The sequence below is a fragment of the Lepus europaeus genome, chromosome 6 (genome assembly GCF_033115175.1).
Source record: "Lepus europaeus isolate LE1 chromosome 6, mLepTim1.pri, whole genome shotgun sequence".
Lineage (NCBI taxonomy): Eukaryota > Metazoa > Chordata > Mammalia > Lagomorpha > Leporidae > Lepus > Lepus europaeus.
In genome coordinates this window covers 129,154,178-129,168,846 of record NC_084832.1, presented here as the reverse complement: position 1 = coordinate 129,168,846, position 14,669 = coordinate 129,154,178, and the positions used below count along the sequence as shown (strand labels likewise).

At 46.2% G+C, this 14,669-nt stretch overlaps 1 protein-coding gene across 1 annotated transcript in view; it reads left to right on the top strand.

Annotated features, from left to right (window-relative positions):
- Positions 1 to 14,669, top strand: part of ADAMTS20 (ADAM metallopeptidase with thrombospondin type 1 motif 20) — a 162,481-nt gene that overhangs the window by 124,648 nt on the left and 23,164 nt on the right. Inside the window, exons 29-35 of the mRNA XM_062195093.1 lie at positions 2,327 to 2,500; positions 2,575 to 2,745; positions 11,281 to 11,481; positions 12,775 to 12,904; positions 13,082 to 13,176; positions 13,262 to 13,356; positions 13,863 to 13,996. Of these exons, the coding sequence (XP_062051077.1) occupies positions 2,327 to 2,500; positions 2,575 to 2,745; positions 11,281 to 11,481; positions 12,775 to 12,904; positions 13,082 to 13,176; positions 13,262 to 13,356; positions 13,863 to 13,996 (1,000 nt within the window). The remainder of the gene's footprint in view (positions 1 to 2,326; positions 2,501 to 2,574; positions 2,746 to 11,280; positions 11,482 to 12,774; positions 12,905 to 13,081; positions 13,177 to 13,261; positions 13,357 to 13,862; positions 13,997 to 14,669) is intronic.

The following is a 14,669-nucleotide window of genomic DNA, read 5'->3' as shown; positions in this document are numbered from 1 at the left end:
AGCCTGGGTACTGGGTGGAGGCTCCGTGGGTTCTCAGGTGAGTGCTGGGAAAAGCCTCCGTTGCTCTGTGTGGATTGTGAGGGGTCATCACAGTGGAAGCCCAGCTAGAAGGGAAGAGCCTGGAGCTTAGCAAGCACTTGAGTAACAGCAAGCAGGTTGTAGATTTGTGGACAGCAAAGTGCATTCAGGTACGTCCCCAACAGTTCACTGGACCGTGCAGGAAAGACCACCGTCATTCCAGTGGCAGAGGATCTGACACTCTCTGTTCGTGTCCCAGTATTGTGTTGGGTGTAGAACTCCTGAGTCGTGACTTTGGATGTTTGGCTGAGAGGATCTCCAAGCCAAGCCGTGAATTGCAGCTTGGCTTAACTTGACTGTTTATGGTAGGATATGAAAACAAAGAGATGACTTAATGGTGGAATTGTTAGTCAAAGGGGAATTAGAACTTAAAAACTTAGAATATGCTCGTGCTATCCATATTTGAAAAAGGGAGAAGGCTCATTCAGAGACAACCTAAAGTGTGTGGCTAGATTTGGTAAGATCGGGTTGGATCTGCCGCTTCAGTCAAAGCTGTGGCCTGTTCATCAAGGCGGAGAAGGGATTAGACAGCCATCTAAATCCACAAGCCATGACTTGTTGCCCAGGACAATGGAAGAAAGACCCCTACACATTTCAGAGATCATCAGAGCTCACCTCACAGGCCCGGAACTGCAAGGACCTAGTGCAGGACAAGGCTCCAGCTGCCTGCTGCCACCTCTTTGTGTCGGTCTACCCTCTCCACTCTAGGGTGGTGCTCCCTGGCTAACCCAGGTGTGGCTTCCGTGGGCCCAGGTGCGGTGGTGTGGACTGCAGAGGCTGCCACTCCTGAGTGCTAACTTTGGTAGCATCCACATGGTGCTGGCACACACAGCTCATGAGCCCTAATGATGTGGCCACCTCCATCAAGATGCTACAGGATGAGGCTGCCCTGGGCCTGGGTGGCAGGGCTGTCTGGAGCTTGGGGGGCCTTGTCACCACCCCACTATGTCCCTTAGGTGGGAGTTGAGTCAAAAGTATCTCCAAGGCTTAAGATTTAATTTTATTTTAAAGATTTTATTTATTTATTTATTTGAGAGGTAGAGTTACAGACAGTGAGAGGGAGAGACAGAGAGAAAGGTCTTCCTTCCGCTAGTTCACTCTCCAGGTGGCTGCAATGGCCAGAGCTGCACCGATCCAAAGCCAGGAGCCAGGTGCTTCTTCCTGGTCTCCAAGCACTTGAGCCATCTTCCACTGCCCTCCCAGGCCACAACAGAGGGCTGGACTGGAAGAGGGGCAGCCGGGACTAGAACCGGCGCCCATGTGGGATGCCGGCGCTGCAGGTGGAGGATTAACCTGCATCACGGCTCTGTTCTCAGATTTAATTTTGTTTGCCCTGTTGGGTGTTGGCCTTCCTAGAGACCTGTCCCCCCAACCCTTGTCACCATGATTTCTCCCTTTTCACTGTGATTTCTTCCTTTTGCGATGGGAATGTCTACCCCATGCCTGCTCCTCCATTGTCTGCAAGCAAATAAATTGCACAAGTTCACAGATGGCAGGAAATTTGCCTTAGGCTGATTGTACCTAGAATCTCAACCACATCTGACATCTGACTTAATTGATATTTAGATGAATCTCTGGACTTTAGACTTTCAAGTTGATGCTGCAATGAGTGGCTAATTGGATGGAGTAAATCTATTTGTCTTGGCTCCTGGCTTCGGATCAGCGAGATGCGCCGGCCGCAGCGGCCATTGGAGGGTGAACCAATGGAAAAAAGGAAGACCTTTCTCTCTGTCTCTCTCTCTCTCTCACTATCCACTCTGCCTGTCAAAAAAGAGTGAACCAGTGGAGGGAAGACCTCTCTCTCTCTCTCTCTCTCTCTGTAACTCTACCTTTCAAATAAATTAAACACACACACACACACACACACGTGCAGACAAGCACTACCTGGAGGCATCGCCTTGGGCAGTGAATGAACCTCCTGGACTCTCAGGGTCCCCAGCCATGGTGCTTCCTGTCCAGAGCTACTGTCAACAGTGAATGTGTGGGAAGTGTCCTGGGAAGCCTGACGAACCATCTACAAAGTTCGTCACATAGATAAGAAAAACGAGGCCTTGAGATAACTTACGCCCAATAGAGAAGATCTAGTTATATATCTTCAGTGGAAGACCAGATATGACAAAGGTAGAACTGCTTACCACATTTCTTTCCAAGTAACGCATGATATAATAATGCCAGAAGAAAACACGAAAGGCTATGCTTTGCCGTTTTGGTGTGGTTTGGTGCTGAACTCCTGTGGGCTCTTTTGCAGTGCTCTGCGACCTGCGGCTCTGGAGTCCAGCAAAGGGATGTGTTCTGCAGGCTGCGAGGTGTGGGCCCAGTGCCCGAGGAGAGGTGTGACCCGTCCAGCCGGCCCTATTCTCACAGGCAGTGTTGGCGTCAGGATTGCGTGCAGTACCGGTGGACGGCAGAAGAGTGGCTGCGTGTGAGTACTGACCCTAAGCCTTCAGAGACACTGCGTGTCGGAGTGCATTGTTCATTTTGTCCTTGCATTTCCAGTGTTCATCATCATGCAAGAAGAAAGAGACCTATCGGGTGGTGAAATGTACTGATGCGCTGGGCGTCCCAGTGAGCGACAGTCTCTGTGACCCTGCGACCAGACCTCTGTCTGTCCAGAAATGCAGGAACCCTCTCTGCAAGTATGTCGTGGTAACAGGTGACTCCTCACAGGTAAGGCAAAGAGACGAAGGTGGGCATGTTCACTCCTATGTGAAACACTTGGTCAGAAATTTGAGCCGGTTGACACTGGGCGTAAAATTCGAGCCTGGGACAGATGCTGGGTAGGCTTGTCACTGAGGAATGAAGCCACTGAGAGTTGGATGGTGCTAACAGAGTAACAGCCACAGGTCTTCTAAACTCTAGCGCAAGTCCCAAGGGTCAGTTGGAGCCAACTGTGGAACCAACCACTGGAAAAGTGTGGGAAACAGGCCTTGTATGGTTGCCCACAATTTAAAAATTGAGGTGCACTTGACATAGAATAAACTGCATGTATTTAAAGTGTACTGCATAGTAAGTTGTGCACGTATTTGTCTGGAAGACCATTGCCCTGTTCCAAATAAAGAGCCTCTCCGTTCTCCCTGCAAATGTCCTTGTGCTACTTTGTAGCCACAACCCTCCCTCCCCACACCACAGTTAACCGCACCTGCTTTCTGTGTTCCTGGTCTGTCCCTGTGTCCTTTTGCATTTTATGTAAATGCAATCAATGCACTTGTTTTGGCTATGTAGCAAGCATTTGGAGGTTGCAGTCTGTGTCAACAGTTTGTTTCTTCTTTCTTGTTGGCTAATATTCCACTATGTGGATACCTTTTGTCCACTCCTGTTTCCTTTTCCTGTGTGGGGTCTGCCTTTAATCTTCCTCTACTCTGCTGTTCATCTCGTTCATTATCATTTTCATCTTTAGAGGTTTGACTACAGCTTTTATTCATTAATTTATTTTCACTTTTGCTTGAAAAGCAGAGATACAGAGGTAGACAGAGATACACAGAAAGAGATCTTCCATCTTCTGCTTCACTCTCCAAATGCCTTTAACAAGTAGGGCTGTGCTAGGCTGCAGCCGGGTGCCTGGAACCCAACCTAGGGTTCCCACATGGGTGTCAGGGACCCAAGCACTTGATCCATCACCTGCTGCCATCCCAGGCAGCGTCTCAACTTTTGGCTTTTTAAAATATGTATTCCCTTACTCTACTTAACTTTTTAAACCCATAAAATGTAGTTATTAATGACATTTTAGTATCCTGATCAACTAACATCTGAGTGTTCTTACACATTAGAGAATTTCAGTGTATTCCCAAGTTCATCAGCCCTCACCATGACCCAATTCCAGAACACAGCATCACTCCTCGTCTCTCCCCACCCTTCTGCTTCCCTCTGTCACTCACAGCTGCCACTCTGCTTTCTCTGTCTGTGAACTTGCCTGCTCTGGACATGGCGTGTAAATGGACTAGTAAAACGTGTGGTCCTTGGTGTCCGCCTCTCACTCAGCCCGATGTTACGGCATGCACCAGCACTTCTTCCTCTACACGACGCAGTCACATTCTGTTGTGCACTTGGATGGCTCATTACTCCGCTGATGGTCTTTCAGAATGATTCACTCTTTACTATGGTGGGGGACACTGCCAAGGAAAGTTGTACACATGTTTTTGTGAGGATATGTTGTCTGCTCTTTCGGACCTGGCACCTAACAGTGGAGTTGCTGATATTGGGATAACTCCACGTTTGATTGCTGAGTAACTGCCCAAGTGTTTTCCGTAGTTGCTGTACCATTCCATTTCACTCTTGTCAGTGGTGTAGAAAGGTTCCGATTTCTCCACGTCAACAGAAGCATTTTCTATAGTCTATCCTTTTTTAAAAAATTTAAAATTTTGGCCGGCGCCGTGGCTCAACAGGCTAATCCTCCGCCTTGCGGCGCCGGCACACCGGGTTCTAGTCCTGGTCGGGGCACCGATCCTGTCCCGGTTGCCCCTCTTCCAGGCCAGCTCTCTGCTGTGGCCAGGGAGTGCAGTGGAGGATGGCCCAAGTGCTTGGGCCCTGCACCCCATGGGAGACCAGGATAAGCACCTGGCTCCTGCCATCGGATCAGCGCGGTGCGCCGGCCGCAGCGCGCTACCGCGGCGGCCATTAGAGGGTGAACCAACGGCAAAGGAAGACTTTTCTCTCTGTCTTTCTCTCTCTCACTGTCCACTCTACCTGTCCAAAAAAAAAAAAATTTAAAATTTTTTTTTTTTTGGACAGGCAGAGTGGACAGTGAGAGAGAGAGAGACAGAGAGAAAGGTCTTCCTTTTTGCCGTTGGTTCACCCTCCAATGGATGCCGCGCTGCGGCCGGCACACCATGCTGATCCGATGGCAGGAGCCAGGTGCTTCTCCTGGTCTCCCATGGGGTGCAGGGCCCAAGCACTTGGGCCATCCTCCACTGCCTTCCTGGGCCACAGCAGAGAGCTGGCCTGGAAGAGGGGCAACTGGGACAGAATCCAGCGCCCCGACCGGGACTAGAACCCAGTGTGCCAGCGCCGCTAGGTGGAGGATTAGCCTGTTGAGCCATGGTGCCGGCCAGTCTATCCTTTTTAATGCAGTCACCCTAATGTGTGTGAAATGGTATCTCCCTTGGTGTTGCAATTCTATTTCTCTGATAACTAATGATGGTAAGCATTATTTTATGTACATTTTGGTTGCTGGTAAATCTTTGGATAAATATATATCCAACCAATTTTCAAAACTGAGTGACTTTTTTATTACTAGGTCATAAAGATTTTTTTCCCAACTTTTGGCTACCAACTTTTATCAGTTACTTGTTTTGCAAATATTTTCTCCCATTCTGCTAGTTACCTTTTCACTTTCCGGGTAGTATCCTTTGAAACACAAACGCTTTTAGTTTGACACAATCAAATTTATCTTGTTGTTGTAAAGTATCATAGCTAAGAAACTGTTGCCTATCCTGTGAGAATAAAAATTTACGTTCCTGATTTCTTCTGTGACTGTCTTTTTAGCCCATACATTTAAGCTTTTGATATATTTTAATATTTTACATAGAAGGTTATACATCTAATTTTATCCTTTTGTATGTGTCTGTGCAGTTGTAGAGAAAATGATTTTTCCCACATTGAGTTACTTCAGCATCCTGGTCAAGAATCAGTGACCATGAATGCGTTAGTGTCTTTGTGAACTCTCGGTTCTGTTCCTTGGACCTGTGTACTTACCCTTGTGTCATTATCACATAGTTCTGGCTAGTGTGCTTTTGGAGTAAGTTTTGATTTAAGAAGCATTAGTAAGCCAATTTTATTCTTCCTTCTCCAGATATCTATCTGTTCTCGGTTCCCTACATTTCCATGTAAATTTTAGGATTAATTGTTCACATTCTGTGTAAGAGCTAGCTGTGATTTTGTTAAAGACTGCAGAGAATCTTGATTGATTCGGGGAACATTCCTGTTCTAAAATTGACTCCCAGTTCATGAACAGGACTATCTTTATATTTATTTAGGTCTTGTTTAATTTATTTCAAGACTGCTTCATAGTTTTTAGTATAATATCTTACACTTTTGTTAGATTTCTTCCTAAATATTTTATTTTTTATGTTCTGTAGGTGGATTTATCCTTTTAATGTCATTATCTGATTGTCCATTGCTCTTTTATAGATTTTTGAATATTCAGCATGTTTATTGTATCTAATTATGTGTGTGTATTTTGGGGTTTTCTACATACAACACTATGTGATTTGCAAATAGAGATAATTTTACTTTTTCCTTTAAATATGGATGATTTTCTTTATTTTTCTTGCCTAATTTCCCTGATGGATAGTCCAAGACAATATTGAATAGAAGTGGTGAGAAGAGGCATCCTAGCCTTGTTCCTGCTCTCTGTAGGAGTTTTCACAATTAAGTATGTAGACTACAGATATTTTGAGAATCTCTTGATCAGGTTGAGGAAGTGTCCCTCTGATCATACATTTCAGTGTTTATAACATGAAAATGTATTGGAATTTGTGATGGGCTTTTTCTGCAGCTATTGAGATGATTGTGTGTTTTTGTCTATTATCCTATTAGTATAATGTATTACATTGACTTATTTCCATCTATTGAAACATCCTACATTCATAGAATAAATCTCACTTAGTAATGATATGTAGTCTTTTTAAAATTTTAATTTGTATTTATTTTTAAAAGATTTATTTATGTATTTGAAAGTCAGAGTTACACAGAGAGAGAAGGAGAGGCAGAGAGAAAGAGAGGTCCTCCATCCACTGGTTCATTCCCCAAATGGCTACAATAGCCAGAGATGAGCCGATCCAAAGCCAGGATCCAGGAGCTTCTTTGGGGTCTCCTATGCGGTGCAGGGTCCCAAGGACTTGGATCATCTTCTACTGCTTTGCCAGGCCATAGTAGAGAGCTGAATTGGAAGTGGAGCAGCTGGGACTTGAAGTGGTGCCCATATGAGATGCCAGCACCATAGGTGATGGCTTTATCTGCTATGCCACAGCGCCAGCTCCACTCTGCCATCTTCATGGATGTCACCTGTCTGGGAATTTTTTAAAAATATCTTTTTCCCCCAAAGAAACCCTTTATTTAATGAGTACAAACTTCATAAGTACAACTTTACGAATATAGAGATTCTTCCCACCATACCCACCCTCCTACCCCCTCTCTTACTCCATCTCCTCCTCCCTCTCTCATTCTCCATTAAGATTCGTTTTCTATTTTTTTTTTTTAATTTTTGACAGGCAGAGTGGACAGTGAGAGAGAGAGACAGAGAGAAAGGTCTTCCTTTTGCCGTTGGTTCACCCTCCAATGGCCGCCGCGGTAGGCGCGCTGCAGCCGGCACACCACGCTGATCCAAAGGCAGGAGCCAGGTGCTTATCCTGGTCTCCCATGGGGTGCAGGGCCCAAGCACTTGGGCCATCCTCCACTGCACTCCCTGGCCACAGCAGAGAGCTGGCCTGGAAGAGGGGCAACCGGGACAGGATCGGTGCCCCGACCAGGACTAGAACCCAGTGTGCTGGCACCGCAAGGCGGATGATTAGCCTGTTGAACCTTTTCTTCTACAGTTACGCAGTTATTTGATAGTATCCTGTAGATTACCAACAGTGGTTTTTAATTTTCTTATTTTTTCTTCTTATATTTAGTCTCAATGTGCAATTTCCTGTGCTTTGTCTTCTATGTCAGATACTCTTTCTTCTGCTTTGCTGATTCTGTTGTAAAGGCTTTCCACTGCATTTTTTATTCATTCTATTGAATCCTTCATTTCCAAAATTTCACTTTGATTTCTCTTTAATATCTCAATTTTTTTTTTTTTTTACAGGCAGAGTGGACAGTGTGAGAGAGAGAGACAGGGAGAAAGGTCATCCTTTACTGTTAGTTCACCCTCCAATGGCTGCTGCGGCCGGCGCACTGTGGACAGCGCACCGTGCTGATCCAAAGCCAGGAGTCAGGTGCTTCTCCTGGCCTCCCATGCGGGTACAGGGGCCAAGGACTTGGGCCATCCTCCACTGCCTTCCCAGGTCACAGCAGAGAGCTGGACTGGAAGAGGAGCAACCGGGACAGAATCTGGCGCCCCGACCGGGAGTAGAACCCGGTGTGCCGGCGCCGCAGCCAGAGGATTAGCCTGTTGAGCCATGGCGCCGGCCAAATATCTCAATTTAATGGGAGAAATTTTCTTTCATGCCCTGTATGGATTTTGTTAGTTTGTGTATTTGCTTCTTATTACTTCTAAGTAGTCTTATGATCAATCTTTTGAATACCATTTCTGGTGTCATCCTCTTCACAATATAGTACTGAAAGGCTGTGTTCTTTTGAGGGTGTCATGTTGTCTTCCATATTCTTGTTTCTTGAATTGGCACTTTTTTTATTTGGCATCGGTGGAGATACTTGTTGGTTTCTTCTTTGTTTTTTAACTGTGGCAGATTTTATCTTTGTACTATGCCTCTGTAGATTAGTGGAATGTCTGCTTTCAGTGACTGTTTAGAGGTTCATAGTGGGTGTTGCAGGGAGCTCTGTTCAGTGCTCTAGGGTGAAGGGCATGTCTGAGGTGACACACCCAGGTGTGGTATGGTAAATCTCTCTCTCTCTCTCTCTCTCTCTTTTAATCAGAGGGGAGGTTTGTTCTGTTGGCATAGACGCAGCTGTGCTCCTCTCCTCAAAGGAAAAAAGTGCCTTAGCGCTGGCCCCAGTGGGTGTAATATTCGTCCACTCTGCCACAAGGACCACACAAAGTATCTGTCAAGTCCTCAATGTAAGCTCAGATTCCCCAGCAATGTCCCTTGCCAGGTAACCAGGGAGCCCTGATCATGTGGAGCCTCCCGCAGTGGCTGCCCAAAGTCCCAGCCACACCCCGAGTCCTCCCACACAGCCTCAGTGTTTTCACAGTCCTGGCCACAAGCCTCCCACAGTCACGAGCACCCAGCCTTATCTGTTCTCTCCACCTGACTCAGGAGTGTCTGCTTGGTTGATGGGGGCAGACATGAGCTGGCACAGCTGTTATGTATGTCCAAAATGGCACCTGCTCTCTGTCAGCTTGTTACAGCATGGCTTTGCAGGGTGATTGAGGAGAGGGAAAACACGCTTTGTTTTTTCACCTCTATTTTAGCAGGTACACTATCCCCCAGGGGTTCCAAGCCGGATTCCCTCAAGACTCTTCCTGCAGCTTTGTCACCAGTGGCTTGGACCGCTGCATTCTGGCCTCACCTCACTCTCCAGTGCTGATGTGGAGACTCTTGGCTGCGGGGTTGCTGAGTTGTGCACATCTTCACCCTCCACATAGGTCCCCTGTGTCCCTCCAGTTTGCGTAGTTTCCTGTGCTGTTTTCTCCATAACTCTTCCCTGAGACTGCACTCTTTCCACATTTTTTAAACTATCGTCTCCTAGACTTGGGAATGTTTTGATTGATGGATTTTTCTCTTCATTATGGGGCATATTTTCCTGCATTGGTGCAGGCCACATCATTTTTTATTGCATTTTTGACTTTGTGAAATTAATCTTTTGGTAGCTAGATAATTTTGATTGTTATACACGTTTTGAGCTTTTTTCTGGGAGGCAGTTAGTTTGTCCAGAAAGGTTTGATCTTCTCTTGCCTTGCTCTTAGGATTTGTACAGTGATTTGTTGAATCTAGAGTTAATTATTCCCTCTATTGGGATAAGAACCTTTTGAGCCCTCTACCAATTGCCTTGTGTATGGGAATCATTTCCAGTATGAATGGAGTGAATGGGCCCTGTCCTTGGTCCTGTGGGAGCACCTGATAAGGTGCCATCTGTCTTTGCATTGGTTCATCCCTGGCTGTATTCAGTATCTTCACAGGTATATTCACTGATCAGAATTTGGCGCTCTCTCTTCCCTTTTGCCAAGACCTGAACACTCTTTTAAAGAAGTAGACTGGGAGCCAGCATTTAGCCTAGTCGTTAAGATGCTTGCACCCCACATCAGAATGCCTGAGTTCGGTTCCCAGCTCCAGCTGCTGACTTTAGCTTCTCACCAATGCAAACCCTGCTGGGCAGCAGGTCACAGTTCAAGTAACTGAACCACTTGGGAGACCTGGATTGAGTTCCCACCCCTTGGGTTCTGCCCTAGTCCAACACCAGCTACTGGGGGCATTTAGGAGAGTGAGCCAACAGGTGGGATCTCTGTCTAATTCTCTGCTTTCTGAGGAGGGGGAAAGACGGGAGCAATTTTAAGGCAAATCTGTTTTATATCTCCCAGGGATATCCATCCTCTAGAGCTCCATGTTCCATGTCTTTTTTTAAAGATTTATTTATTTATTTGAAAGTCAGAATTATGCAGAGAGAGAAGCAGAGAGAAAGAGAGAGAGAGAGGTCTACCATCTGCTGGTTCACTCCCCAATTGTCTGAAATGGCCAGAACTGCAGTGATGCAAAGCCAGGAGCCAGGAGCTTCCTCCAGGTCTCCCACATGGGTACAGGGGCCCAAGGACTTGGGCCATCTTCTACTGCTTTCCCAGGGCATAGCAGAGAGCTAGATCGGAAGTGGAGCAGCTGGGACTTGAACCGGTGCCCATATGGGATGCCGGCACTGTAGGTGGTAGCTTTACCCACTATGCCATAGTGCCGGTCCCATCCATGCCCCATGTCTTAAAGTCACTGCTTCATATGTTTTGTCAAGGTGCTTTGGTTGTTTCAGGTTAGAAGGTAAACACATTTCTTGTTTCTTCATTTCTGCTACAAGTACAAATCTATGCCCATTTTGGCCTGGGGCTTTAATTTAAATCACCTATTTTACTCAAATGGTATTAGGCTTTACATTATATGAAGGCACTTCAAAAAGTTAATGGAAAATAGAATTAAGAGGTAAGTGCATTTTGGTGCAAAAAAAGTTTTGAAATCCAATATAGTTTTCTCATAATATGAGTTTTCCATGAAAATTTTTCAAGACCCCCCCCACAGGCATGGATTTCAAAGGTTTTCTTACACTAGGACAAACTTGTCTGTTAATTGTACATTCTATGAGCATTTTCAAGTATCAGAAAGCAAATAACAAACAGGTGCTATAGATGGAAAATCTGTCCTGAGTGTTGGTTCTTTCCATCTCTTGGTACAACACTGGGGAGCTTCCTCCTGGTTTTGGGCTTTTGTTTGCTGACTGTGCACAGGGTCAATCAGCGGCACTGCTGTGGGGGTGAGCAGTATCATATATTAAGCATCTGACAAATACATATTGGCCTGGCTCAGCTGAAGCCCACTCACTTCTCTGCTTGTGACTGTGTTTCAGTGCGCAGGCAACTGTGGGTTCAGCCACCGACAGCGGATCACGTACTGCGTCGGGACCCCGTCGGCGAGGAAGCAGAAGGCCCTGCAGCTGCGGCCTGTGGCCTATCGAGAGTGCCCCGTGCTGCCCCCCCCTCAGGCTTACCCGTGCATCGCGAGGAGGTGTTTGCGTGTGGCCTCCTGGAAGGTTGGGAAGTGGAGCAAGGTCAGTGCACGGGGATGTGTTTGACTGTCTAGGTGCGGGCTCTCTGGTCTGCTGTCTCCCGGGAGCCCCAGCTTGTCTCACACCCCGCTGTCTGAAACCCGCTCTATCCGTTGTGTACGTATGTTTCTTTCTATGCTTGCCGTAACTTGTGCATCCGCAGAGACCATCACTAAATCTGTGCTCTGTTTTTCCCAGACTTATTTCTGGTTGAGTGAAGAAAATTAATCTGATTCATGGAAGTTATTTGCACTAGATTCCTTGTCTAACTAAATTAATGGAAGGAAATAAATATTGCTTTGCAAACTTACAATACAAAGGGGATGGAAGAAGTTCATGGAAAATTCACATTATGCTTTAATTCAATTTTTCTATGAAGTTTTTGAAGTTTCCTTATATAATTTATGAGAAAGAATTCTTGGTAGTCTTAATAACCATCCTTAATTAATGTTTATGAGGGGATTGCAAAAATTTATAGAGAGATGGGATAAAAATTAAGGGTTTTTGATGCAGAAAGTTTTGAAATCCATGTAATTTTTATTTCATAATAAGCACTTTTCCTTGAATTTTGAAGATCCTTTGTATGCAAGGATTAAGAATAGTGTTTTCAAAGGTTTATTTATTTATTTGAAAGGCAGAGCTATGGAAAGAGAGAGAGGGAGAGAGGGAGAAAGAGAGAGGGAGAGAGGGAGAGAGACATGGGAGGAGAAAAAGCAATATATTCTATACACTGGTTTACTCCCCAAATGGCTGCAATGGCCGAGGCTGTGCCATGCTGAAGCCAGGAGCCTGGATCTTCTTCTAGGTCTTCCATGTGGATGCAGAGGCCCAGGGATTTGGGCCACCCTCTGCTGCTTTCCCAGGTGCATTAGCAGGGAGCTAGATGGGAAGTGGAGCATCAGGTCTCAAACTGGCACCCTTATGGGATGCTGGTTCTGCAAGTAGAGGCTTTACCTACTGTGCTACAACACCTGCCCTGGGTTTCAAAAACTTTTTACACCAAAAAGAACTTAATCTCTTAATTTTCTTTTCTGCAAAGTTATGGTAGTACCCCTTTATTCAATATTTACAACCTGCTATTCCTGAAACTGCTCAAAGTAATTGTAACTGAGAAATAATAAATCCAGGCTTAGGCCTAAGGATTTTTCCCACCTGCAACCATCCATTTTGTAGGTGTACTTTGGCATTCCAGGAATTCTAGACCTCAGAAGGACCTTGTCTGAGCGGAGGAGGTGTGGATTTTCTTGCTGCATTGTTCACTGTAGACTTTGCCTTCCAATTGTAACCTGTCTGCAGTGCTCGGTGACCTGTGGAACTGGAGCAGTGGAAAGAAGGGTGGAGTGTGTGACTGAAGATGGGTGGCCCAGTGACTTGTGTTTGAAGCATTTAAGACCACATGCTCAAAAGAAGTGTTACGTCAGTGACTGTAAGTAATAGACTTCAAAAACTGACCTAGAACCTCAGTGTTCCTAAGAAATTCTGGCTAAAATGCAAACTAAATATTTAGTCAACACTCCGGTGTCAGATTGTCAGTCTTGGGTGGTTACATCCATGCTGTGTTCTCAGTTCATGCTTGGTACGTTCTGTTAATTTGCCTCTTAAGGTAACTCACTTACCACCTGCAAGGAAATCCAAGTGAAAAACAACATCACGGACGATGGTGACCATCTCCTTAATGTTAAGGGAAGACTCATAAAGGTATGGCAAGAGCAACTCTTGTTTGGTTTCAGGTTTGACCCTTGGCTTTGGAAAAATGGCTTAGATGTTTGCCTTTTGCCTGTAGATCCACTGTGCAGGCATGCACTCGGACAACCCCAGGGAGTACTTACCACTGGTCAAAGGAGAGCAAGACAACTTCTCGGAGGTATATGGCTCTAGGTATGCGCTGTGTTCTCACCTCTCTGGGCACTGTGCTGGTCCTTGGAGACAATCAGAAGTTCCAGCCTTCAGAGTGACACTTGAGCAGCTCCTGTGTGGGACAAGTAATGTAGGAGCAGGTGGACATGAGTTCCAGCCCAGGTGTTGTCCATGCCCATGTGATAATAAAGGAGTGGGCATTAAGAGGGGTTCACTGGGAGACTAAGAAAGCTTTGTGAACCACAGGACAACAGGAGAGGGAAGAGTGAAGGACCATGCTCGTTTTCCTAGAGATCAAATTAACTCTAGGAACAAGGCTAGGAGAAGTAGAGCTGAGTGACTCCCACAGACTGGTGCTGACTTTCCCGTTGAGCAGTTTTACTTCTTCCTGTAGCTGGTTCACCCTATAATACTGAGGAGTGGGGCTGTGTCTTTTACCTCCCCACTTCCACCCACCTCTTGCTGTTTATCCACCTGATGGCCTCATACCTGTGTCTGATCCTGCAAATGTTGCAATACTGTTGCAGGCTGCAAAACCCCTATGACTGTCCTTTCAATGGGAGTAGGAGGCAAGACTGTGAATGTAAACACGACTACCTGGCTGCTGGATACACAGTTTTCAGCAAAATAAGAGTCGACCTCACTTCCATGCAGATTAAAAGTAAGTGGAGCATCCCTATTTTAGAACAAAAAGCCTGCATTTGCTGATGAAAACCTAGCAGTGCACTGGAAGATGTGACAGTCACGTATAGCAGAGGGCTTGTCAGGGTGCATCCACTCCTGGGATCCTCAGTACAAATGGAGTGGTAATGTCAGTGGTAAGACCCTGTCCTGCCGGCGCTGCGGCTCACTTGGCTAGTCCTCCGCCTGCGGCGCTGGCACACCGGGTTCTAGTCCCGGTTGGGGCGCCGGATTCTGTCCCGGTTGCTCCTCTTCCAGTCCAGCTTTCTGCTGTGGCCCAGGAAGGCAGTGGAGGATGGGCCAAGTGCTTGGGCTCTGCACCCCATGGGAGACCAGGAGAAGCACCTGGCTCCTGCCTTCGGATTGGCGCAGCACACCAGCCATAGCAGCCATTTGGGGAGTGAACCAACGGAAGGCAGACCTTTCTCTCTGTCTCTCTCTAACTCTGCCTGTGGAAAAAAAAAAGACCCAGTCCTTCCCACATAAAGCCTGTGCCAGAACACCTCCAAGTACATTAAGGTTAGGTAGTTAATAGCCTCAGTCTCCTGTGTAAACTGTTTTTCAAGGTTTAAACCAGGTATTAACATTGGTTTCACGTGGTAATTTATCAAGCATCTTCCCGTACATAATTGCGTTTGATCTTTTTAACCACC